Raw genomic sequence first — 26,406 nt, forward strand, 5'->3', positions numbered from 1 at the left:
AAGTTCTAGGAAGAAGGAATAACATATGCAGTATGTTCTCAAAAGGAATGGGATGACCCAGCAAGCCCACTCTTGGGCATCTAGCCAAAGAATGTGACAGCATCAACCCTTAGAATAAAGTACTCAACGTGTTTACTGCAGCATTATTTACAAGAACTAAGCCATGGAAACACCTTAGATGCTCATAGGGGATTTATTCAAGAAAAGTGGCATAGTCCACACAATGGAGTACTATTCAGCCATAAGGAAAGACGAAATGCTGCCATTTATAGCAAAACACAATTGTAGGGCATTTTTAGTAGAGCAAGTCAAGATGACAAAGACACATGTTGGATATTTACATAACTGAAGACTCAACAAAATAACTATAAAAACTAACAGATGCTAAGAAAGTGAGGTTTCTGACTTAAGAGGGAGGGGAGAAGGAGGAAGGACCACAGATATATAGGGGATGGTGGTGGGGAAAATATTAAAAAAAAAAAAGAGAGAGAGAGAGAAATAAAAGAAAAAGGGATGGGAAGAGAATGAGCTTCTCCTATTGGGTCTGTTACAACATTTCTTGATTGCAAAGGGTTGAGGATGACCTTTCCAAAACTCTGCATGTCAGCAATTAAATATCTTTCCTGTGACTCAAACCCATTTCAGATGCTCCTCTTCATATTTTCCCAGGGCAGGCTGTCCAACAAAGCTTGACTTCACTGCCACTTGAGGTCTCGTTTCCTGTTTCAGAGGGTAGTTGTTCTTGAAATCTCTAAGTCTTAATATTTAAAAAAGGCATCTAAAACACAGCAGATCACTCACCTATGAACTTCTTGTTCTGAATCTTAATAGCTTAAAGCTCAGCTCCAAATGCTCTGTTAGTTCATGATGCTGCCAACTGAAGAGCTCTTGCTCACCTTACAGTCTCTCCTGCCACCTCTGCCACCGCTACCCTGCCACCACTAACCTCGCCCCTGAAATCCAAATCACACATAAGAATACAGGCCTTTGAATCCAGCTTAATCAGGGCATAGCACAAACTGCGGAGAGCCCACACATGAATAAGTTAATCATGACACTTATTTGTAAAGTAGAAAAATTGTAAGAAAAAAAAATAACCCTGAAGTGTATCAAAATGGGTGAATAATTAGATAATGGTGTATCCATTTCTAGAAGTCATGTAGCTATTAGCAAAAATGACAATATATAGTTACTCGGAAAATGCTAGGGAAAGACAGTGCTAGGAAATGTCAGTGGAAAATAAAATGTATAGTATTATATATAATGTTATGATTATAACCATGTAATAAATATAAATGTAAAAAATGCTGGAAAGAGATCCACAGATCCATGAGAATAGTGGCTGAATTAATGGGTGTGATTATGAGCCTCTTCCTATTTTCTCTGTTCTTTCTGCTGTATTTACAGATGCCTTTACAGTTAAATCCTATTAAATGTGTTGACTCTTCAAGTTAGCAATTTGAGCATTTTCAAGCCCAAGTAGCAGGTACAAGAAAATAAGGTGAGAGTGTCTGCATGTGGATGTTACCACCAACAGAATCATCTTCCCCAGCAAGTGAGCACAGGAGCGTCACTCAGACAATCCATGGGCTGTTTGTTGGTGTGATGACGTGATGGATGAGGAAGACACTGCCTTCTGAATTGTAAACATTTGAGGAAACCACGCAAATGAAACTGTAAAAGTTGGACAGCAGATACGGGACTGTTACATTTTTAAATCAAGTTTGAAAAGTTCACCATTCTTTTGGGCTCTGAGTAAAACTATGGCTTTTTCAACAGTCAACTGGGTCAGACCAGGGCCTATGATTTTAGTGACTTCTCTAACACCATCATGCTCTCAATTTGGGGATAAACTGACAGATTCCCCATGTTTCTGTTTCCCCAGAAGTTCAACTGTGATGGGTATGTTGCGTTACAGAACAGAGTGTGGGAGTTACTCACTCTTTAGAGGTAAGGTAGCGCTGAGGGAATGCTGCTCTGTCTCCATCACTATGAAAACTTAACTTGAAAACACATACACACACACACACACACACACACACACAATAAACTGTTTTTATGCCCCTCGGAGCAAGTAAGACAAAATCAGTCTTATCAGAGCAAGAGTTATTTAGGTTAAATTATAGTTAACTCCTTCCAAGCAAAAAGAATGGCTAATGACAGTTGTGGAATTTCCTTCTCTAGAGATTTGCAACAATAGGTTAGATATACATCTGGTCTTGAATGCCTTAGGCGTGGTGTACCAAGAAGAATGAACAAAAATAGCCTACAAACACACAAAATACCATGGCGTGTCCTAGTCCGCCTCACAACAGGTTTTAAGAGATAGAGCTTTGTAACAGTTTTCCTCTCCTGTCCCTCTCCTCCCGCTTTGGCAGAATCAAAGTCTGAACCACATCACAAACATCTCAAAGTCAGTGAAAAGCTTACCTGTACGAGGAGTTCCAGCTTCCTGTCATCAAGAAGATGTACTTGACATCGACGGCCCTCCGTCATCTAAGAATGAGAAATCATGGTCACTGAGATGCCAGTAGCATGACCCAATGGTGAGGTCCCCTATGTACACTCCAGTAGGCATATGCCTCTGGGCAAACCAACCTAGGAGTGAGTGCTATGTAATGCCAAACAGTGGCAAGACTGGGCCATTTATTCATTCAAAACATTCATTGGACACGTTCCATACCCCAGGCACTATTCTGGGAGGTAGGCATGTGGCAGCATACAAAATGAGGTCCCTCCCTTCACAGAGCTGATGCTCTGTTGTAGGATATATAATACAAACAGATTCACAAACACATATATAAAGCATAACATCAGACAGTAATGCATGGGATGCATTCGTTACTCATTCTTCTGTTCAGCCCACACCACCATGCTTTAACAACAGACCTCAGTAGCTGATCTCTGCCACCTCTGGACTGATCCCCCATCCTGGCCATCAGATAGCAGAAGATCACGCCTTTGGCAACTGCATTTGATTTCTGTGTTAGTAAATCATCTCCTCACTCTGTTTATGGCCCTAATCCATATAGTCCTTTTACCAGCAACAGAGTCCACAGCTATACCTGACCCCTAGCCATTGTGCTTTCTACTACCAAAACCACTGTGATATAATAGAGAGCACAGACGGGCACTGGGAGCCTCAAGTCTAGTCCTGACCCCGCCGGGTACTGACTGCAGAGCTTGAACAAGCTTCCATTCATCACTGTGCTCCAATCTCATATGCAAAAGTCAGTGGGCTAGTCCAGAGGGGATCCTGGTGAATGTTTAATAACTAGCTTTCTGGAAGGAAAAAGCCTTTATTTGTAGCATTTGCTAAAGGCTGGGCATCCCTCTTCGGAGAACAAGGCTTCCCATAGATGCCGGTTGGCCATCTCTCCAACCATAAATTGTCTTGCTGCACTCCAAATACTGTCATTATGTCTGATTTCAAATACTGTCACAACACAGAAATACTGTAGTATTTCTACAGCCACCTGTAACAGACATAACCAGCCTCAAGTGTAGAAGAGAGTAAAGGGTAGTAAGTAGTTAGCAAGTGATGGGTTTTAAGTATTTATTTCCATTGCTTTGAGTAGAATTTTCTTAACTCTAAGTACCTAACTTAATTTTAACCATGGCTATGTTTTTTGTTTTCTTTTTTTAAATCCTGGCTATGTTTTATAAAGGGTTCACAAAATTCCTGAAAATGTCACAATGGTTCTTAGCAGTGGGTGTGAACTGGCTCCAACTCCACCATCTGGGCCAGATGATCCAGATGTCCTGCCAGCTCTTGCATTTGCCATGATGCTGAAGCGCCTGGCTGCCAGCTACTGCATTCAAATCAGAAGGAAGACTGCACGTGGGCAGACCTGGACCATTCTGCGAGGCCTCTTCCCATGAGCACTTTCACCAGGAAGGATAGAAGAGAAAGCCCCTTCTCGACTTATTCAGTAGGGCTTATTCTCTGCCCGTTAGCTTGTTCAGCACGGTCAGGTAATCATGATAAAATTCTCTGATTCCTTCCTTCAACAAAACCACCCCATCTTGCTTAATTATATCAAGTCAGATTCCCCTGCAAGGGAGCTAAACCCAAGCAGAATATCCTGGTTGGAAGGGCTAAGCCCAATGGACAAAACCAGCCTCAAGTGTGGATGAGAGTAAAGGGTAGGAAGTAAGTAGGAAGTGAATGGTTTTGAGTCTCAGCTACATGACTCAACATCCTGAGCTCAGAGGGAAATCACCAGGAAAAGTTTTGTATATTCCATAGCACTCCAGAAAGAGAGTAGAAAGAGAAGAAAAACTGAGGACAAACTTCAGTGTAAAGCCTTGGCCATTTTGCACACAGAGCGAAGCAGTGATGGCCATGAAGTGTTCGTTGCCTACAATGCCCTTATTCACTCCGCGAACTCCTATCTTCAAGTGTTAGGCTGCAGCCAGAAAACAGGCTCAGATCCCACAGGAATCCATTAATCTTGCACATAAGAGGTATCAGAGCTGATTGCCTTAATTTTAATAATCTATCACCTTCATTTCAATCATCCCCTTAAGTTCAGCTACGATTTTAAATTAGACTAAACATATGTGCAGTCATACCAGAATATATCAATGCATCTTTCATCAAAACATTGCACCAAACACATTCATTTCTATTTTCAAGAGGGCAGTTGATAATAATTACACAAGTACTTGGATGCAATTTTAGATATTCTGTAATTAAGTTCTTATTGGAAAAAAATTAAGGTTAATAGCATAGACGTTCTAGGAAAGAAAGTGCTCTAACCACCCAACAGTTTGAAATTCCTTTAAAGAAAATAATAACAAGTTTGAGGAAGACTTCTGAAGAGTGGGGTTAGGGAAGGATTTTTAAGAAAGAAATGCCATTTGTTCCTTTGCATCTTTAAAACAAAGTTTTCAGCTTCCTTTTATTGTAATAGTTTAAAGAAAATAAACATGCTCTAAAGTTATTCACATTCTAATTCACATTATGAAAACAAGGTTAAAATGTTATCCAAAAGACATAACTGAAACAAAAGGAGTTTTAATCACAATAATGAAGAAAAGGTAGTACATTACTTTGTCTCATATTTCAATGCATACAAAGGGTGACAAGATATGAGTTCACACTCATATCTAAAAATTTACCTAAAGGTTCTCATAGTCATCTGAAGAAAAATCTCATTACATTACATAATCTCAATTTACCTGCCTAGCAATAAGGAACTATTCAAAGTCTTCCAAGTTCATTCTTTTTGTCCACAAAGTTTCAATTTTCATCTCTGGGGAACTTCTATGCAAGTTTCCTACATTAGCAGGGAATTTCTAAGCTATCACCGTTTTGGAAGGCAAATGTCCCTGAAAAAAGTCAGCACAGAGAAGTGAGTCTATATAGAAACTCAACTTTGAATCATCATGTTTTCCAAAAAACAACTTTCTTTACACAGCACTGCTGTGGCTTTTTCTGAAAGGGAAGACCTCTTGGCTGTTCCCTACTGGAGTAAGATGGGAGTACCCTGTTCTTATCAGTTCAAAAAAGATTTACCATTTGGGGTGTGTACAGAGAAAGTGCGGACATCTGTAGCTTTGTCTAGCTTGCCGGGCATGCTAAAATTTTCTTTTGAATATCAACAATTGTAAAATAATACTGCTTCCCTTGTTTTCAATTTCAGCTGTTCAGGCACAATCGGAGCATTGGCATGCCCCTCAAAGGAAATCCTTTTTGGAGAACAAGGCTTTCTCGTGGATGTCAGCTGGCTACCACTCCAACCATAAATTGTCTTGCTAGAATACAATTCTATACCAAGCAGAGGCCAGCCAAGTGCACTGTGATTTTAAAGGACGTATAGAAAAAGAGTTATTTTGAAAGTGAGGTGCCCACCCCATTTATGCAACTTTGCTGTTAAAATACACGTTGCATCTGGAAGGGTGTGGATCAACATGAAAATGTATTTATGATTCTCGCTTAAGTGAGCATAGCAGAATATGAAACGATCTGTGTACTAAAGGCAGCCAATGAATCAGCATGCATATGGACAGGAGTTAGGAGACACAAAGAAAAGAGTCGTGTGCAAGGGTAGCAGGCTTACTTGTGGTTCCTTCCAGGAGTACTTATTATCCCACCCAAATACTCCTTGACATATTCCCTCCCCCCAGTTAAAAAACAGGAAAAAGAAACTGATCTAGAAAAAAGTGAATGACACTGTTTTGAGTTCAGCCACAGGAAGTGGAGTCCTAGAGGCTGTTTCTTAACAAATTTATTTCAGCTTGCCTATTTTTTTTTAAAACATGTAACATCAAATTAATTAACTTAAAAATGAGCATTACAATGATCACATAGATAAGAATACTGAAAACTGCAGGTCTCTCTTTGCAAGAGGAATTAAGGGGAAGCTGACTGCAAGCAGAGATATTTGGGGAGCAGGACCTGAAAGGGGGGCTTAATATCTGTGGTGGCAGCATCTATCTACCATGGCCTGGACATACTTGATGGTGGCAGGGGCTGTTGTGCAAAGAAGATAGTGAATCCTCAGTCCAGGCATCAATAAAAGCAAAGAATAACTAACTAGCAAAGAGAAACCAGCCCCCACCTTCTCCCGCCCCCAGCTCTCTTCCAAAGGCCCTTTAATCCAGAGGTGCAGGATTCCCTTCAAATGCAGAGAGGTGTGTCTCATCAGCTCAGAATCAGGTCATAAACTGCAGGCCACCTTAAAGCCAGTCTTCAGCTCACACCACACAGGGATTTGGGGGCCGCAGCATTCAGGCTTTGGCAAGTCTGTTCCTCCTAACAGTGTAAACACTGAGGGCTGGGAAAGCCCCAAATACATTTTATTAAGAATACTTTCTCTTCAGGTCAGTATTAAGTAAAGTCCATACCAACAAGCTTCTCTTATTGCCATTTTCTCTATCTAACAGATTTTTTTCTCTCTGTATGCTACTTCTTGGGAGTCCTCTTGGCCCTTTATCTTACCATTTGCAAATAATTTACATGGAAGCCCTCTAAAGAAATAACCACGTCCCACCCACTTAAAATGTTTTCACAGAAAGTGAATGCAGTTGCTCAATTGACACTAGAGTAAGTGATCCTGAACTTAAGAGAAATATGTTCTTTTTACAATAAAAACTAAAAAATATTCAATAGTCAACCCATGTGATGATTAAATTTTCTCAGCTTCCTGAGGCAAGTTTATGCCGAACTCTGAGGGTGGGGTAAGAAAGGCGTGGGCATAGGAAGCAGAGCTGCTTCGAGTAAGGTTCACAGGTCTGTCCCAAATGAAAACAGACCGACGAAATGAAGTTACCACAGGCCTACTTGTTTTGTCTCTCTGCACAGTGAGTTACCAAGTTGTGATTCACATTCATTTTTGACACAATACATTTGCAAGACAGCAAAACAAGAAATGTTGCAGATTTGCTAGAAATACACAAAATGAAGAACTAACATTTCCAAAAGATGCTTTATTTAGGAAAGTTACAAGTACTCCCCCACACAGCCCAAAGTCGGTCCTTTATAATATTATCACTGACTAGGAAGAGCAGATGATGGTGGCACTCAAGCAAGTCCAGGTGCAGAGACTGAAGTCGCTCTGCACATCCTTCCCTAGGCATGCCTGCTAAGCCTCGGCACATCCAAAGGATGCGGGATGTTTCGCCGGCACCTCACAACCCGCCCTTTGACCCCAGCCATTTGGTGGCTCCGAAGGAAATTCCACAGACATGAGAACAACTTCCCAGGACAACTCATTGTTGGAGGTTCTGCTCTCTGGGTCCCCTCATTGTGTCATAGCCCTCTGTCTACTTTAGTGTCCTCTGGCCAAAGAAGGCCTCTCGACTCAGCCAGGCACTAGCAAGTCTTGAGATTGCAAAATCTCAATGTGGCAAAGCTGTCACATCAGGAGATGAATGAATGCGACCTCAAGAAATCCACCCCACAGAAAATACACTGTCATTTAGGACTTTGGGCAACTTAAAATCCATTAAAAATAGAATCCGTTTGCTGACCACTTAACCCGGACCATGGAAACAACATAAGTTATTATAGGTCAGCATTGTATTATAATAAAGCTTGAGGGGTCACTGGCTACCCCCTTAAGGTTAAAAGGGCCACTTACATTAGAGAAATCTTTTAGATTTATCTCATATTTGTTTTTTTTTTTAAAGCAATATCATATAAAAATCATATGATTATGGGCCCTCCCTGGTGGCACAGAGGGTTAAAGCACAGCACTAAGAAGCTAAAGCCACTTCAGCATGCATTCAATCCCTGCCCTGGAGGTGACCCACATGGTGCGGCAGACATCTCCTGACGCACCCACTGCTCCCCTCGGCAGTGTGTTTCGTCAGTTGGCCTGTTCTGCTCCCCACTCTGTCTCTGGTGAATCCTTTCATGGCCCCTGCAACCTATACCCCAGTTCTGTATGCATAAAATAAATAAATCTTAAAAAAAAATCAGATGATTGTGGGAGAAAAGAAGACATAGGCACTAGATGCCAGACGTCAGACACCAGAAGTCTGATTCAGAGAAAATGATCTTGCCCCTGTTGTGCTCTGTGATCTTTAGTAAATTACTCCACCTCTGTCTTTACCATGAATCTCCAGTATTTAAAAGCAGGACACACACAGGCATGTCCTTGAGGCTGTTGGCTGCTGAAAATGCTCATATAATCCAGATGAAAGTAATTAAGTGAGCAGCTCTATTAGAAACAAATTCACATGGCAATGCAATGTAATATGAAAATTGAAATAGCCTTGCATTCTTCAAAGCTCAACTCTCTGCAAGTCTGAATGTGATGAGGTCATAAGCAGAGCTAGTGTTTCACCGGAGGATCTCAGCAAAGCATACTTTAGTGTTGCTGCTGCTCTTATTTTTCCTGGCCTTCAGTAAAAGGAGACTGGGTTTTCTCTGCTAACGCAGGAAAAGGAGTTGTGATGTGGTGTAGACACTCAGGGCTTGGGACCAGCATAAGCCTGCTATGCTGGTGTGGATAATCTCAGTAGCTGTGAAGATCATGCTGTGTGCAATGGAGTCACAAGTCTCACAGAAAAATCCATCCGTTTGGCTGGTGCAACAGGTTGGGAGAGTCTGAAAACACTATTCAGTTTCTGATTCTAAAGGTTAGAAGACAAAGAATGGACCTAGAGAGCTAAGGGGTGAGGACAGCTGGAAGCTCTAGCAATAGTCTGATGTACTTCCAATGAGAACTCTGACCCAAGGCTAAGCTGTGGGATGAAGGGAAGGCAGGGTATTTATTCTTTCACCTTTCACCGAGACATGACAATTTGAGAAGCTATTGACATGGAAGTTGGACAAGCGACTATGAAAGATTATGGAAGATAGTCAGTCTTAGTGTCAACCCTCCAAGTAAATGGATGCTGGGAGATCCCAATGCATGGGGTCTGGAGTATGCACCATGGACACCAACTTGCGGAGCACAGAACAGAAAGCTCACGCACGTGAGGTTAAGGTGTTCCAGCTCCTTTCTACATTATATTCTAAACAGACACTGGAACAGTACAGTAAGTCCTCACTTAATATGTTATCTTGAAAACTGTTACTTTAAGTGAAATGATGTACAATAAACTAATTTGACCACAGGCTCTACATGGCTATATGGGTTAACGCAGGAGTTAAGTTACAATGAGACATTTCTGGTGAAGAAAAACACCACTACATTTCTAAGTGAAGACTCAAAACACTTCTACTATGACACAACCAGTTGCAGTTACACATCTATTCACTCATGTCCTTAACCCTGTATTCCAGTTCAGGGACTACAGTGGGCCTGTCTTAGGAACTCAGAGCATGAGGGGAACCCAACACAGGGACAGGATACCCTCCCATCACAGGGTGCATCTCACACACACACACACACAGACACACACACACACACGCACAACTCCAATTGGGACAACTGAAAAACACCAATGGACCTCATGTGAACATCTTTTGGACAGGAGGAAGCTAAAGTAGAGGCAAAAACCCACAGGTACGGGCAGAACATGGAAATTCAACCAAAAAACGTGGGGACTGATTTATCCCCCTTTATCAATGCTATCGTGAAGCAAACAGACTTCGTGTGATGATTTCGCTGAGCTGTGGGCAAATGAAAGTGCTCTGAGCACATTTATGGCAGGCTAGTGGCTAACCTATGCTCGGCAGGTAGGTTAGGTGTATTAAATGCATTTTTGCTTGGTACATTGTCAACTTACGATGGATTTCTCGGGACTGAAACCTGTAGCAAAGTCAGTGTAGCAGGAAAGAAAGATGAATGAGTGATCAGATAGGGAACCCAGCCTCAAAGAAAACAGCTTTTAAAAGTTCAGGAAAAAGATAAGATTGGCTCTATGGATCTAAAAAACTACTAGTTGTCTGAGATGATGACTTAAAAAGTAATACTGTAGTAACATAAAATAAAGTTGAATGAGAAAGTGAAAGTTGAGATGTTCAAAAAACACAAAGAATCTGTAAGGAGAATTCCCAAAGGAGATTAGAGCCTCCTGTGACCTGTTCATTGTGCCAAAGGCAGGGAGTGTTTTGTACCTATTATGTACTTATGTGAGGACTTGCCACAAACTTACAGGGAAAAAAGAGCTGGAAAACAGCTGAGATTTGCAACAAGGAAGGTCTAAGGGCAATAACAGAGGCTTTAAAGAGACAGACATTCAAAGCAAGAAGAGCAAAGAAAGTAGTAGTAAGTTCATTGTTTGCAGCTAATGGACTTTTATGAAAAGACAGACTCTGCTGAACTGTTCAGTTCCATTTCTGTTTCAATCTTCTCAACCCAGAAGGGAAAGGGATAGGCTAACCACTAAAAGAATATAAATTGACTAGACCTCTTTTCCCCAAATAAACTCTAGGTAGTTCATAGAGTTAAATATTAAAAACATGTACAAGGTATGCTCATTAGGCTTTTCTAAGCTTACAAGCATTAGAAGAGCTAAAGAGAAACAAGTTATAGATTTGACTATCTTTTTTGTATTCTTTCTTTTTTATCTTATTTATTTATATATATGTATATTACATCATTCTTCATTTTGTGAATCTTTTCATCTCAGTTATAATCCCCATGGGCTAAAAAAAAAAAAAAATAAGTCCACTTCACAAAGCTCCAAAGCAAAAGTAAAACTGGAGAGATGGTGAGAACAACTTTAATAAGGGATTAATATATTAAAGATACAATTATATGATTAGTAGATTATTACAAGGAAGTTAGAAGACTACTATTTCCCTATAGGAAATAAAACTAAAATGTAAATCGCTAAAAGGTTCAAATTTTTCTTCTAGAGAAGAGATCTAGCCATCTCTCTAGGAACATGGAGAGCAATGCAGTAACCTATGCTAATGAGGAAAAGATCTTGATAAAGAAGTATGGAGTTTAAAGAGTATATATAAGAACATCCCTGTAATGTGTGTTCATTCAGCAAATATTTACGGTACATGTTTTAGGTGCCCAGCATGCTTTTATTTATATAATGAGCATGACTTTGTTTCTATACTTAAGGAGCTTTTATATCTAGAGGAGGAAATACCCAAGTTAGCAGGTGATTATAGTATGATCCTGGGACAAAGTGGTAGAAGTACAGGATGTTATCCAGCAGAGGATAAGAGGGACCCAAAATCAGACCTGGGGGAGGTCTGTCACTACTCAAGGGAGGAAGTGACTACTAAAAAGAACAGGATTCGAGGAAGAGGCACAATGATGTAAGAAGGCCTGAATGGGAAAGAATGTGTCATGTTCTGGAAATACCAGCCTTCAGTAGAGCTGGAGCACAGAGTGGTAGGTGAACAAGGAACGGAGAGAAATTCAGCTGAAGACCCCTCCTTAATGACAGCAAGAAGGAAGAGCAGTTGTATATCAAATAGTCTGAGGAGTGCTCCATCAGTGATGAAATAGCAAGAAACCACCGAACATTGATTTCAACTCAGTTTCAGTCTAATTGATAAAGAAATGAGGGGGAAGGCTTTAGAAATAGGCTTCCAGATGTAAGCGCTGAGGTTCAGTGCCTAGGAAAAGAGACACACATGTGGAGAACTGTAAAAGGATATGAAAATATAAATGTTCTCTCTTCTCAATGTCTATATTACCCCCAACCATATGTAACCATAATCATACGTAAAACTGGGTTCATATTGTTCATTGTTTTGTCTTATGCTTAGCTCACATAACAGGAACATAGAATCTTGATCAATGGGGTTAAAAAGGCTTCCTATACTCTATTATGGTTAAACCACTTCTGGAAATTTGCTCAATTCTGGACATCATATTTTACAAAGAATATAAAGAGACAGAAGCAAGGCCAAAGAAGGATTCATCTCTGGAAAACAAGTCATCTCAGGACTGACGAGGAAACCGCATGGTTTGGACCCTTACCCTACTGGTAAGGGTCCTTATAAGACATTGTCCACACCCCACAGAATACTTGTGAGTGAAAGAGGGGGCTGTTATTACTTCCATAGGAATCAAACAGGTATACACTGAACAGTACTGGATATGCCTGGATATGGAGACTTGCTAACCTGACGTGTCTAAGGGAAGGGAGAATTCTGCTTTGGTGGGCAGAACTGGAATCGATGAGTGGGCATTTCAGAAGATGTAGCTGAATTCAAGGGGGGTGGGCTCTTTAAACTGATATTATGGTTCAAAAAGTCATGGTCTGCCCCACCCTCACAGCGAGCGATCAGGAAGGAGCCAGAGACTGTTAGTCGGGAAAGTTATGGAAAGTCATTCTTAAACTCCTGGGGAGGGTGCGGCAGAAAACAGAAGGTATCAGACATGTATACACAGTGTGTACTCTGTAGACTAGAATTTACCATAACTCATTCTAATAACTTATGTGATGCTTCCTGTTACAATATTTCATGCAGGAAACAAACATTCACATCATTCACATACAACTTCAGCGGTATTAAAATTCACACTGCAGACTGGCAGGCACAAATATTTTTCTCCTTTTAAAGTCCTTACCATTTTTCTTTTGTATAATCAAATACCTTTTGTGCAAATACCTCTATTTAAAATGTAACACTGTGCGGAATGATTACCTGTGTTTGCTACTGATGTGGGAAAGTATCCCTATATTTGATAACCAAAAACCTCAGAGACATTTTCCTGGTAATAGAAAACTGCCCATTTTGCTCTAATGTCGAGTTCAGTATGCCATTTTAAATTTAATTTTTTTGTTCTTATCTTACGCTGTGATCAGTATGGCAACACAGCACTATTTACAACAACAGGTCTTGCTATACAACAGGTTTTCACATTTATTGTGAGTATATTACTAACATTAAAATGATACATCTCTAAGATTGAAACAGAATGACAGATAAACCTATTACAAGCACTCAAATATTGTACATGAGTTAATACGTACAATCAGTTTATCTTTGTCATTCCAAAGGCCATCATGAAATACAGATACAACTTAATTTGTACTCAGTAACACAGGTTTTAATTTGCCTATTCTGTAGAGACATATTCCCAAACTCAAGCTCAGGAACAGGTCTTGTAGTTGACTCACACTGAGAGGAGCGAACATCGATCTGCCCTCAGTGGGAGCTGGAGTGTCTTGTCACAGACAAGAGTGTTAGAAAGGGGCGTTCCTCCTCTTTGTGTGTGGCTACAGTCATGCTTTCTGTTACCCCATGGGGATGGGAGGGGTGGAGAATATTAATCTAGAGCATCTGCAAGCTATTGGAATTCCACTCTTGGGTCTTTGGTGACTTAGCATAGTGGAAGAAAGGACACCTGTGAAGGAGGTAGGGTCCCGCAGACCACCTGCTTTCACAAAGCCTACGTGGGCTCCCAAGCAGCCTCTCCAGCCCCACACACCTGAGCACAAGAGGCTGGGGAATTCAAGTCCTCCAGGTTTGAAAGGAACTAGTCCAGCCCAACACCTAACACTTGTGAAACTTGTGCTTAACTCAGATCAAAGGTATGTGGCATCAGAGAGGAGCAGACCAGGGGAACATGATGTCCCCCATCCTCAATGTGGAAATGGACCAGCCCTGAAGGGTGGTCCCAGCCCCAAGAAGCAGAAGCCCACTGTCACCCCTCCCTGCCTCAAAATCCCAATACAAAGCTGCAGGGAGAGATAGGAAACCTGTGAGCTTATAGTAGGGGAAGTTTTTACAGCTACTTTTGACATTTGCAAGGGGCAGTCAATCTGGGTTGGAGGCTGCCACCTGGATGTTTATAGAACCAGTTCTCTGGAAAGGATTCTGTTGGAGAGATCGCTGGCAGGGACTTCAGGAGCTAGCACGAGCTAAGCTGGCAGCTCCCTTCCACCATTCATCTTGTCAGTTTCAGCTCTGGCTGGCTGCCTAGAACCACCCCAGACGCCTCTCAAGACCTGATGCAGGATCCGGGTCCTGCTGCAGCCGGCCCACCGGGCCACCGACAAGACCCAGATCAGAGCTGCTCTCAGAGCTGCTCGGATAGTTCCCTAATACCACTTAACAATGGGGGCAGAGCGTCAGGCTGGCAAAGGGAGGGAAATGAAGCAGGGGAGGAGAGGACTCCAAACCAGGAGAACCCTCCACCTCCAACCTTCACTTCAGGGTCTAGGAGCCTCCAGCCTCTCTCAATGGAAATGCTGTCACAGGAAATAATGCCGCGCTTTAAAATGCCATAGCTGTGACACACAAGAGTTCTAAAAATATCCAGGGTGAATATCATTACTGAGCAGTTACAGAAATAAAGACATTATGTTGTATCTCTTAGTCAAATCAAGAATTCTAATTGGACACAGAACAATTTCTCCAAGCTTACGGCAGGAGCTAATTATTATGTTGACTACACATAGAAAAAAGGGTGAAACTGAGCCTACTGTTTGGGCTGTTTCCACAAAAGAAGGAAAGGAGGGTGTGTGTGTGTGTGTGCCTGTATCAAAACTGATTAAAAAATGGCAAGGTTCCTGATCTTTCCTCTTTCTTCACTAGTAATGCAGTGTCAAATAGCTTATATGTGTCATTCCCAACACTTTAACAATCAAACTTGAGTGTATATACAGCATTTATTTCAGAAAAGACTTGAAAATGAGCTTAGGGTTAGGTAGCTATCTAAGGAAAGCCAGAATTTTAAAATCAGCACACATACACTTGATCCTTGCCTAATGAGGGAGCCCAGAGGTGCCAACTCCAAGAGAAACTGAAAATGAGCACATAACCCCTGAGTCCCTAAAACTTAACTAGTATTGATGGGAAGCCTTACCAATAACTGTCAATTCACACATACTGTGTTTCTCACACACACACACACACACACACACACATACATATATGTACATATGTATATATCATACATATATCATGTACTTCCATAGCCAAACAGCACTCCTCCAATAAAGTACACTCAAGCAGAGAAAATGTTATTATGAAAAAAAATCACAAGGAAGAGAAAATGTATTTACAGTTCTGTTCTGCATATATCAATACCATAAAACTATATTGTGTGTTTTCAAGAAAAACCTGCCTAATGTCAGGCACAAAGTTTGGTACTGTGAACCAAAGATAAAGAACACATGAGCACTCCCTGGAAAGCCACAGTGGAAGACAAATGAAAACAGGTCTTTGCAATTTGCAGGATCAAACTGGAATAGCATTTTGGCAAGTTGCTTTGGGAGAATAAGAGGAAGATGATTCAATCTGCTTTCAGGAACAGAAGAGGTAACAAGGGAGGCAGATATTAAAGAATGAACGGGGGTTCCCAGGCAGAGAAGGGATGGGCGGCACATCTCAGACTGAAGGACCAGGGTCTGTGTGCCCCAAAATTCATTCAAAGAGGAAGAGGTAGACAATGAACAAAACAAGTAAATCATTAGTATGCCAAAGAGTGGTTATCGCTATGAAGAAAAATAAAGCAGTGGATAGGTATGGCAGCCTGCTGTGTTAAATACACGAGTCTGCTGAGATAATATGAAAAGTTTGTATTTGAGAAAAACTTTGAAAGGTAAAGAGGGGAGCTATGTGGCTGCCTGCTGGAGAACATTTCAGGCAGAGGAAAGAGCTCCTCAAAGTCCCTCAGGCAGAGGATGGCAGAGATCTGCAAGGGGCTGACGGTATAAGCGCAGGCTGAGTTGAGTGCAGGTGCACAGTGAGGGGGTTCCCCTGACACCCCCAAGGTGTCTGCACTGGGGGATGGGCCGTGGAGAGTATGGAGGTGGGAGCGTGATTCCCACACTGGTCACACAGGAATGACTAAGGTGCTGTGTGCAACAGGCAGAAGTAGGTTCCAATAGGGTAACCATTATAAAATCTGATGATGCTTAGATCCTGGATATTTAAAGTACATCCAACAAGAGTTTTCAGTGGGTTGGATGTGGGATGTGAGAGTCTAAATTTGGTGGTGTAGAGAATAGAAAATGGGGGCCTCCCTGGTGGTGCCAGGGGTTAAGCACAGCACTACGAAGCTGTCTGCAGCCACTGCAGCACGGGTTCAATCCCCAGCCTCAGAGGTGACCCACATGGCACAGAAAACCTCTCCTGTCTCACCCACTGCTTCCCTCAGCAGTGTATTTCAGTAGATCTGCCTGTTCTGCTCCCCAATCTGCCTCTGGAATAGAAAATGGGATTGAAAAATTTGAAACTGCCATTAGCTGAGATGCTGCACTAGAGGTGGTTTGGGGAGGAAGACTGGGTAGGAGTCCAGAACACAGAAGTGGGGATGTTGAGGAGGTACCCTAACAGCACTGTTGAGTGGACAGTTTTTTTTATGCAAGCCCACGCAAGGTGGGACTCATCCATGTGATATAGAAAGATTCCCTGGTTCTGTACTGAGTATGATAAAGTCTGAGTAAAGTCATCAGCCCCAAACTTCAAATTTAAAGAGCATAAACTATAAAAAAATGAAGTAATTCCTTGAGATATAACGAACTCCATTGAGCTTTGTTGTTGCACAAATCAAACTGAAACATCTTGATTTTTTTTTTGATAGAAGGGGTATCTCTAATATGCACATCTTTAATCTAATTTACTGATGTATCACTGACATATAGTAAACAGTACATATATGAACTGTTAAATTTGGACCTGTTCACATCCATGAAACTATCACCACAGTCAAGAATTGTGGCTTCATACTTTCTTTTTTTATTTATACAAGAGCTGGGGTACAGGTCAGAGGTGGTGAGACAATTCATCAGAGACAGAGTGGGGAGCAGAACAGGCAGATCAAAGAAGTACACTGCTGAGGGGAGCAGCGGGCGGGTCAGGAGAGATCTGTGGCGCCATGTGGTCACCTCCGGGGCAGGCGGGAATCGAACTCATGCGGAAGTTGCTTTAGATTCTCAGTGCAGTGCTTTAACCCGCGGCGCCACCAGGGAGGGCCATGGTTTCATACTTTCAATCAACCTCTTGACTAAGACTCTTCCATGTTTCAAGCTGCAGGGTTATCATGAGGCCCTTTATTGCATTTTAAGGACAGTGGTCTAAGGAAATGAATGGGGTGGGGTGGTGGTGGTGGTTAAGGAGTGGTAGAAAGGTGGTGCCCGCGCATGTGTGTGTGTGTGTATAAGGAAGTGGTAAAAGGGTAAGTTGTGATGACTTTGTAATAACTTAGGGAAAAACTAAGAGGCCCTGATCTATGATGGTGGTAAAGGACACCTCACCCTAAAAGAATCTGGGAAGAAAACATGAACAGGCATTGGAAAAAATTATTATCAAAAGCTGGAAGAATTTAATAGTAGTAATGGAGCAATGAGGAAGAGTAAGGAGGCAGATCTAGTGAGTCATTTACCACAGGACAGTGATTTCTAAGTCTTATGAAGGAGGGGAACAAGAGGAATCAAGAAACCACAGGTAGAACAAGCACAAACGAAAAGAGAACATTTGCCATCTCTGGAACAGTGGCAGAGAAGTTTCTCTGAGCCATATCTTTAGGGAAAATTGATAAAGTGGACAAAGACCTTTTGAAGTCCATCTGTCAGGGAAGCTTGACCAGCAAAGGTCTGATGAAAGAGGGAGAATAACACTGTTTTCATCCTCATCTTTTGAATAACAAGGGAAGCGGGCTAACGTGAACTTCCTTCTTCCCACCTTTCCTACATACGAGTATGGGACAAGGATGTTTACTTACTGACTTCTTTTCTATTTCTACAAAAGCCATACAATTTATACAAAAGAATAGAAGTTATCGTTTATGGAATTTTTTGCTTGGGTTTTGTTGGTTGCCGCAGAGTATGATCTAATCTACTGGCAAGAAGAAAAGAAGAACCTTGTGATATGAAAAATAAAAGATTGCATCTTGGGATATTATTATCCAAGTATCTTACCGAGCTGGAAGTTATAGAACTCTACATTTAAATGGCACAAAATCTCTGCCAACTAAGCTGCAACCTTAGGAAGAGGATAGCAGACAAATTAAACTTTGGTGGGTCACAGCAACCAGTTTTTCTGCAAGAGGAAAGACGGAAACACCAAACAGCTTAAAGTATCTCTGTAAAATGACAGACAGTGCCCATCATCAGTCCCTTGGGGTTCACCAAAAATATATCCTTGTCCCAAATATATGATTATCGTGTGTCCTCTAAATGCTTTCTCTGTTTTTGCATTTGTTTAATGCTTTTATTCCGCTGCCTGTGTGCGCCTATTTAAACAATCTCCAGGAGATGAACCATCTCTCTATTCTGATTTGACTTAACACCTAGAAGGTTTTTTAAGTGCTTAGGTAATGTTTTCTGAATACTATGCAAATTGGCAGGTAGGTTTCTCAGACCATAGGGAATTCTCCGAGTGTCAGGTGACACTCGTGAGTGTCAGGTGGTGGGTGACACAGCGACTCCCTCAAGCCCCCAGTGCACTCAGGCTCAAGGCTGATTCCTACCATTAACTTGCTTACTGCTGTAATTATTTGGGTGAAATATAAATAGGTAAACTGGCGCCCAAAATCTTCCTGCTAAATGGCAATGAATGGGGATGTAACCAATTTCCTACATTGATTAGATTTTTGCCCTTGTTAAGGAAAAGCCCAGTTGCATTGATTGACATAACCTTGGTAATTTCTATGCTAGAAGTTTTTCAAGATAAAAGCCCTAAAAGCTTTTTGATCATCTTTGAAAATTAAAGAATTTTAAAATTTTAGAGTGAAACAATCCATTAGTGCAAGAGCAGAATCACTTTTCTGCTCTTTTCACTTCCCCCCCATTAATGTTCTAGTCTCCCTAGAGACTCGTGAGGAAGCAGGACCACCCCTCGCTCCCTCACAGCTCCCTGCCCTTGACACTCAGCCCCTTCCACACCCAGGCCTTTCTCCATCCAGCTGCCTCCATTCTTAGTCAGCCTTTTTCATTGCCAATAAGGTGAAGATTGCCAGGATGATGTCTTTACCTATATAATCCTGTCTGTAAGGCCAGGTGACATTTATGAAATACAGCAAGTCCTCAATGTGCTTGGTAAGTTCTCGGAAAGTAGGACTCTAAAGTGACAAGCTATAATGCAAACCAATGTCACCAAAGGTAACTGATACGAACAAGTATTGGGTTCCGTCAGAGTATTTCTGGTGACAAAAACTTCACCCATCTTCTAAATAAAGATTCCAAATACTGGGCCTTCCTGGTGGCCTAGGGGTTAAGTCTCGGCCCTCATGGTAGCCTGAGTTACATCCCCAGCCAGGGAGCTGACCCACATGGTGCAGACCTCTCCTGTCTCGCCCACTGTTCCCTCAGCAGAGTATGTCAGTAGATCTGCCTGTTCTGCTCCCCAATCTGCCTCTGGTGAATCCTCTCACCCCCTGAACCTCCTGACTAGATCCAGTTCTTCTTTGCAAAAATAGATAAAATCTTTTTTTTTAAAGATTCCAAATACTTCTAATATTCATTAATTATTTGTAGTCATTCATTCACTCACTCATTCTCCAACCCACTTATTCCTGTTCAGCGTTTCAGTCTCAGGAAGCAGAGTGCCCCCTGGAAGCGCAGGGAATAGGAGGAGGAAGCCAACTCTGAACAGGACGCTTTTCCATCCCAGGGCGCATCACCTCCTCCCCTCCCCACCCCCCACCCTCAGACTGGGACCCTGAAACACGACAATGAACTTTATACCTGTGGGACATGGAAGGAACCTAAGAAACCCCGCCTGGACAGGGGGAGAAACATGCACAGTCCATACAGATCATGGCCAACCAGGAATCAAAAAATGTTTCCCTCATCAATGCTACAACAAAACCAACCAGAAAGAAAGGCTGACCGGAGAAGGCCTGGGGTACTCAGGCTGACGGCCACTCCCCTTCTGCTACTTCCTCTTCATAAACTGCCTTTCCGGACTGGCAGCGAGAAGGTAACCCTCTGTTTCAGCGGCATCTCCACTTCCTCAGTCAGGGGCCTGCTACACACCAGTGGCCCTGGCCACTGGGGTGGTCGAGGGGCCTCCGTAAGACAAGTGGGGTGGGGAGAATATGTTTCTCATTCAAAAGGAATCTCCTGTATTTGTTGTGTAACATAACATGCTTCACAGAAACTCTCTCCTCAACGCCTCTGAATGTAACTTTTCATATATAAATAAGGAAGCTGAGGCTGCAACAGACTTGGCAATTTCCAAGGCCTCACAGCTAGCATGTGGCAGCACCAGAAACCAAACCCACAGCTAGATGATGCTCTGCCACACCACACTGCATCACAAAACCTTAAGCTAATGGGGCCTCTAGTCTTGGCCTACAACTAAGGTCCTGGTGAGGTCCTTGAACATCTGGAAACACCTCCCCACTTGCAAAAATGATCTACACAACTCCTTTTGTCCATTCCTAAAACTCCATCTACCTGAAATGTTTCACCTGATTGACCATCCCCGAGGCCTGGTTTAGAGCCTGCCCTGAACATTTAATGTGACTTCAGCCCTGGCGACTTGGTTGTATTTGAGGTCTCTGCTCTCTGCCAAGACCTGCAGGCTACATCTGTGCCGCTGGTCACTCCGAAGTTATTCTGTTACACAACACTCAACCATCCCAATAAAAGGGGATTGAGAAGGCAGAACACTGCTCTCCATTGTGTTCTGCTCCAATCTGGTTCTTGTCCTCACCACCCTCCCTTCCTTTTTCTGCCTCTCCGAGCAACAAAGAAATAAACATCAGATATTCATTGGGGGTAGCCAGCGGGGGCAGGGAATGGGGAAGCCGGCACTACACTCCGAGGCTGTGTGAGACGGTGTAGCACCGGCACGAGATGACTCCACATGATCTGGCTTCCTCGTTTGAGGTTGTTACATCTATATTCTTGTTCACGGGCATGTGGTGGGAGCATAATTGTGCATTTTATGGTTATGAATGGCACAGCCTGGCACCTCGCCGATTATTATTTCCATTCGCTGTCATGCATTATCAATCTAATTCCCCATTACACGCCATTTTTTCCATGCATTCCTCATACAGCAAGGACAAAGAAAGACAAAAACCCCGCAAAAAGCTGTACCACCAGGAGAACAGGTCGCGTCCAATGGGAAGAGGAGGGTTATAGATTCCAGGTCTGGAGGATGGCTTTTGGCTAAGTGGAAGTGAAAATTGTTGTTAAAAGGTTTAGTAGTCTGCATTACTATCAAGACTTCTGGCCTGAAGGTTGTTGGCAAGATACTGCTAAATGAAAGGTTGTCACTAGGGGTTACATTTGACTTAGACCACCGGATTTTCCAGGTTTCTAAAAGCACAGAAATATACCAGTGTTTGGAGTGCAGTATGATAGATTCACCAGTTTTTTTGGTTTTTTTAAAAAGATTTATTTATTTATGCATACATTACCGGAGTACAGGCCAGAGGTGCAAAGGCCATGAGAGGATTCACCAGAGACAGAGTGGGGAGCAGAACAGGCCGACTGGCAAAGTACACTGCTGAGGGGAGCAGCAGGAGGTCAGGAGAGGTCTGCTGCCATGTGGGTCACATCCCAGGTGGGGATAGAACTCATGCTGAAGTGGCTTTAGCTTCTTAGTGCTGTGCTTTAACCCACTGCGCTGCGAGGTATGGCATCTTTTCTTGTTTTTATAGTATCTATTCAAAACCTATGATGAGCAGAGGGTTAAATGCAGTGAGCATTAAGATAAAGTATCCAGCAACCATGGATTGCCAGTAAGAGAGGAGCATGAAGGAGCATGTGGATGGAGTCAGAATTTGCCCGGAAGGGTGTGTGTGTGTGCAAAAGTTCTTGACTGTAGACAACTAAGTTCTTCTACTGTGTCATGCAATGGCTGGAGCCCACCCTCACCCCAGCCCAAAGCAAACACCATCCCTGACAAAGAGATCTGATTTCTAACAAGCTAGAATCTACAAGTGACATCTCTGGATTAGGGTTAGCTCTGCAGAGGGGTTACTGGTTCAGTTCAAACTGAGCTCCAGCTCATTTTTTCTTGATTAGCAGTAAGACCCTGAACTGAATCAGAGCCTCATCTTCATCTACTACTTTGCAACAAGCATGGCCCTTAATTTTTGCCAGTAATTTCCATCCTCAAAAAGTAAAATGCTTCCCTTTTGAGGGAAAATATCTATTTTCCACTGATAACATGAACAAGTGAAACCAAAACACACACACACACACGCTCACTAGCATCCAAGAGACACATTAATGTAATTCACAGTTTTGATTATGTTCTGCAAAAGTAAGAGAAGCACAGTGATAGAAGGTTTCAGGATATATTCTGGAGATGGAACTGGCTGTCTTAAAGGTAAAGGTGTGTCTAAGATATTCCTCAGAAGCGATCCCATGGGACAGGGAAAGGGTGGAAGCTGATGGATTTAGGAAACTGAAAGAAAACTGCTGTGGAGGAAAATTTTGATAAGCTGGATTTATGCGGATTTGGAGAACTTTCTGCTGAAGAAGACAATGAAAGCATCAGGCTGCCTTATGCAGCAGTGACCCTGAAACTGAGGGTTCCATAACCTGCTGCACCAGCTCTTGGGGTTACATGTCTTAGAAAAGACAAAAATGGAAAACGCTGCCAATATACTTCACTCTGCTTATGGCTGGGATAAACCTCCTGGACATAATACTCAAAGGCTCTCCCTTCCCCTAAAGGTTAAATTTTTAGTTACCTACTTTTAAAAGTCTCTGGTTTAAGTTCAATTATCTATGTATCTTACTCAACTAATGGGGAGGTCCCATCCTTTCCTCTTCTTGAACTCCCAACTTTCTGGAAGTATCCAGTATTTTCTTTCATTCCTTTGACTACATTTTCCTTTCTGGGTAGCAAAGAACCCAGAATGGATGATGTGGGGTAAAGAGATGACCGTCATGTCCTGAGGAGGACACAAGAGGCCAAAGGTCTTTAGGTAAAGGAGTTTCTCATTTGATTCTCTTTAAGTCCAAAAACAATATAATTTTTAGAATTTAGGTTGAATATTTATTGGAAGATACTTCTCCCATGGCTTATCTTCCTAAGAGATCTCAGAAATAATTTCTAATTGGGCTGCTGGAATTTTTCTAGAAAGACTAAACCTCAGTAGTGAATTTCTGCCACGATTTTTACTGATGCATCAGATGACACCTAGAAACTGAAAGATGTGAATACAAGTTATTGGTGAATCTAGACATACACATAATACTTTCTCTGTGTAGAGTAGTTTAAAAATCATACCTATTTAATTGGTATCATGTCCATTTCTCACTGTAACATATTTAGCCAGAAATTCTCCAGAAGCCATACTTTTCCTTAAAAAAGGACATATTTACATAGGCAAAAATATCTAAGAACAAAATTTTAGATTTGGGTGAGCCCTACCATATCTTCATGTGCTGGGCTAAATGCAACTTGCAGATAATTGTATGTGGCATGTCACCAGAACTATAAATTTTCTCTCTCTCTCTCTCTCTCACACACACACACCAGGATAAAGAGAGTGAGCACAAGTTGTATATTTATGTGGTAAAGCTGGTGATGATCTTTGAAGAAGGTCTTATTCCACCCTACACTTAATAAAAGATGAAGATGGCCCAACAGGTCTCAATCCAACATTTCCTGAACTTTCCAACTCACCCCTGCCATTCTCATCACGCAGTGATCATGCTTTTGGTCAACTCAATCAGGATTGACTTAAGAACCCTTTGTAACTCTATCATAGCTACTATTCTAATAGCCTTTGCCAAGGTCATTGTCCAGATCCAAGTAAAGACTAATCTTTGGCTTTTCCTTTGACCCCAGACTATAACTTTTCTGTTAGAATAAAAAAGAGCTGTGCACATCTGGGATGCAGTTCTCATGGATTATGAAATCAGCAACTCACTGAACCTCAAGGGGTCTCAGTTTCTCCAACAACAAGATAATGCTAATGGCACAAACCACCTGCCAGGTCATCAGGGGAGTTGGCAACAATGTCTAAAATTACAAAGAGGCCCCATGCCATAAATAACAAGTCTTATTGATAAAATTAGTTCAAGCTGAGTGCCAAGAAGAATATAGCAATAGCAGCAGCAGATCACACTTGGTGAGAACAAAAGAGGGTGGAGAAATTTGCTCCTCATCGCCACTAAAACTCTTCCCCTTTAATACTTGAAGAGTTTAATGCTTTGTTGTGGGTCTTTTCCCCTTAAAAGACTATTTCTCCCCATTCAACTTTGCACACTGGGCATGTCTTCTTTCCAAGTTGTCTGGAGGCAGCTTTCTATTCACTGGCGGGACAATACAGCGTTGATTTCAAAGTGTTGACTTTGGATTGATGTCCAACTATTGCTTCCAATTAAAGTACATGTAACTATTTAATCTCTCAGGACAAAATGTATTTGAATCTACATGTCTCAAGACCCCCATTCCTGCTGTAGCTTAAACAAACCCAAAATTTCATTCACAGCAGAATGGATTTCCCAGCCAACAGAAGTGGCTCGTCCCCTGACATTCTAGGCTGCAAAAGACCAGCAACACTTTGAGAATCAAAACCCGAATTCTGCTGATCTACAGACCAACAGAAACTGGGCCAAATGCTATAGATGAACTTGAAGTAATTTAAAGACCAGAGGCAAGCAGTGAAATGTGCCGAGCCCACCCCTTCCCATCCAATCCCCCAATTTATTGCATATTTAAAAATTGTACTATTAAGTAAAGGGACCAATTTTTGCATCCAACAACTGAGGTGCTTTCCCTGGATCAGGGGTGACTTCCCTGGATGAAGTCAGAAGTTTGCTCATTCCCTGGTGCTTTCCCACATGGCGAGGTCATGCTTTTGGAAAAGGACAGCTTAGGGCTGCTGAGGTAGAAGAGGCATTCAAAACTCCATCAGGTAAATGCAGATCAAGTCTGCCTCACCAGGTGTCTAAAGGTACAGATGGGGCTTCTCCAAATCCAATAGGCTGTCACCAGTGAACAGTTCAGATTTAGAAATGTTCCGTCTTAGTCTTAGGTGTTCTGAGAATCCCTTTCATCTGAAGCTTTGAGGATTCAAACTGAAAGAAGCCAGACAGCGGCAGCCTCTATTGGGATGTTCCATTCATAGGGGAGAAAAAGCCTCATCCATTCACGGTGGGGTCAGGGAGTCCTTTATGGCATTGGCTCTCCTTTCTCAGCAAGCTGAGCTTCCGGGAGACTGGAATGGCTGCATCATTCAGAATGAGTATGTCTATTAAAAAGCCACTGCCGGCGCTATTATTAGAACAGCAATTCCAAGGAAATTTTCGCAGGATTTGCTGAAATCTACAGGCAGTTACTCCGTTATCAGGGTAGTGGAGAAAGGCACCGAGTTCCTGACCCACACTGCTTTCAGAGCGCAGGACCGGTTCAGCTTTTCTACATGCAATATGTACCCGCGTTTGGGCCACTGCCTACAATACAGAAGCACTGCGTTTGGCCATTTTAAAATGACCACGTTCTACAGGGGTTTCCTACGGTTCTCCTCCCCCTTTCTGCATCAAACTTGCTGCAGCCATTTGGAATGTAAACGAGCAGTCCATTTTAGCCGTCCCAGGCAGCCCGCGATCAGCTGCCACCCTTGTCTGAAACGCTCCCTCACACACCCAAAGGACAGGATTCCCTGTCACTTCTCAGGAAAAAAAAAAAAAAAGGTGTTTTTTTTTTTTAAATTAAATCCCATCTGGGTCTGCCCACAGCCATGTCCTTTCCTTTCTCCCTCGGTAAAGTCAGACAGTGTGAGGTTGAGGGACCAGAGGAAAGTGTACGTGGGGAAGGCGGGGGTAGCAGAGAGCAGTATAGTGTGTGCCGCACGTGAGGTTTGCATTGAAAAATGTCACACCCGCGACATTACCTACTCTGAGCCTCCAGAAGTGTCACGTCCCTTTACCAGCCCAGCCTTTCAAAATGCACACAGAACCGCTGCAGAATCAATCGCCTCCCTGCAATCGCGGCTGGGAAACAAAGACACATTACCTTTTATTTGTTGCGCTTCCCCAGGAGCCCAGGAACTTCAGGCTTGCAGCGGCGAATCCGCCAAAACCGGCGTCCCATTCGCCCCGGGTGCGCAGGCCCGTGGCCTAGCAGGCGGCATCCGCGCCCGGCGCCGCCTCCTCCTCCGCGGA

General features: G+C 42.5%; 1 protein-coding gene across 2 annotated transcripts in view; it reads right to left on the reverse strand.

The window, feature by feature from the left end:
* Positions 1-26,406, reverse strand: part of FRMD4A (FERM domain containing 4A) — a 402,633-nt gene that overhangs the window by 166,565 nt on the left and 209,662 nt on the right. The window contains exons 1-2 of one of the 2 annotated variants that reach the window (XM_012731292.1): positions 26,258-26,344; positions 2,431-2,496 (exon numbers count right to left, since the gene is read on the reverse strand). In XM_012731292.1, the coding sequence (XP_012586746.1) occupies positions 2,431-2,496 (66 nt within the window). In that variant the 5' untranslated portion in view covers positions 26,258-26,344. Of the gene's footprint in view, positions 1-2,430; positions 2,497-26,257; positions 26,345-26,406 lie in introns of those variants that run through there. The other variant, XM_012731291.1, reaches the window with a different exon arrangement.

This window comes from Condylura cristata, unplaced genomic scaffold, assembly GCF_000260355.1.
Source record: "Condylura cristata isolate star-nosed mole 26May11 unplaced genomic scaffold, ConCri1.0 scaffold00030, whole genome shotgun sequence".
NCBI lineage: Eukaryota > Metazoa > Chordata > Mammalia > Eulipotyphla > Talpidae > Condylura > Condylura cristata.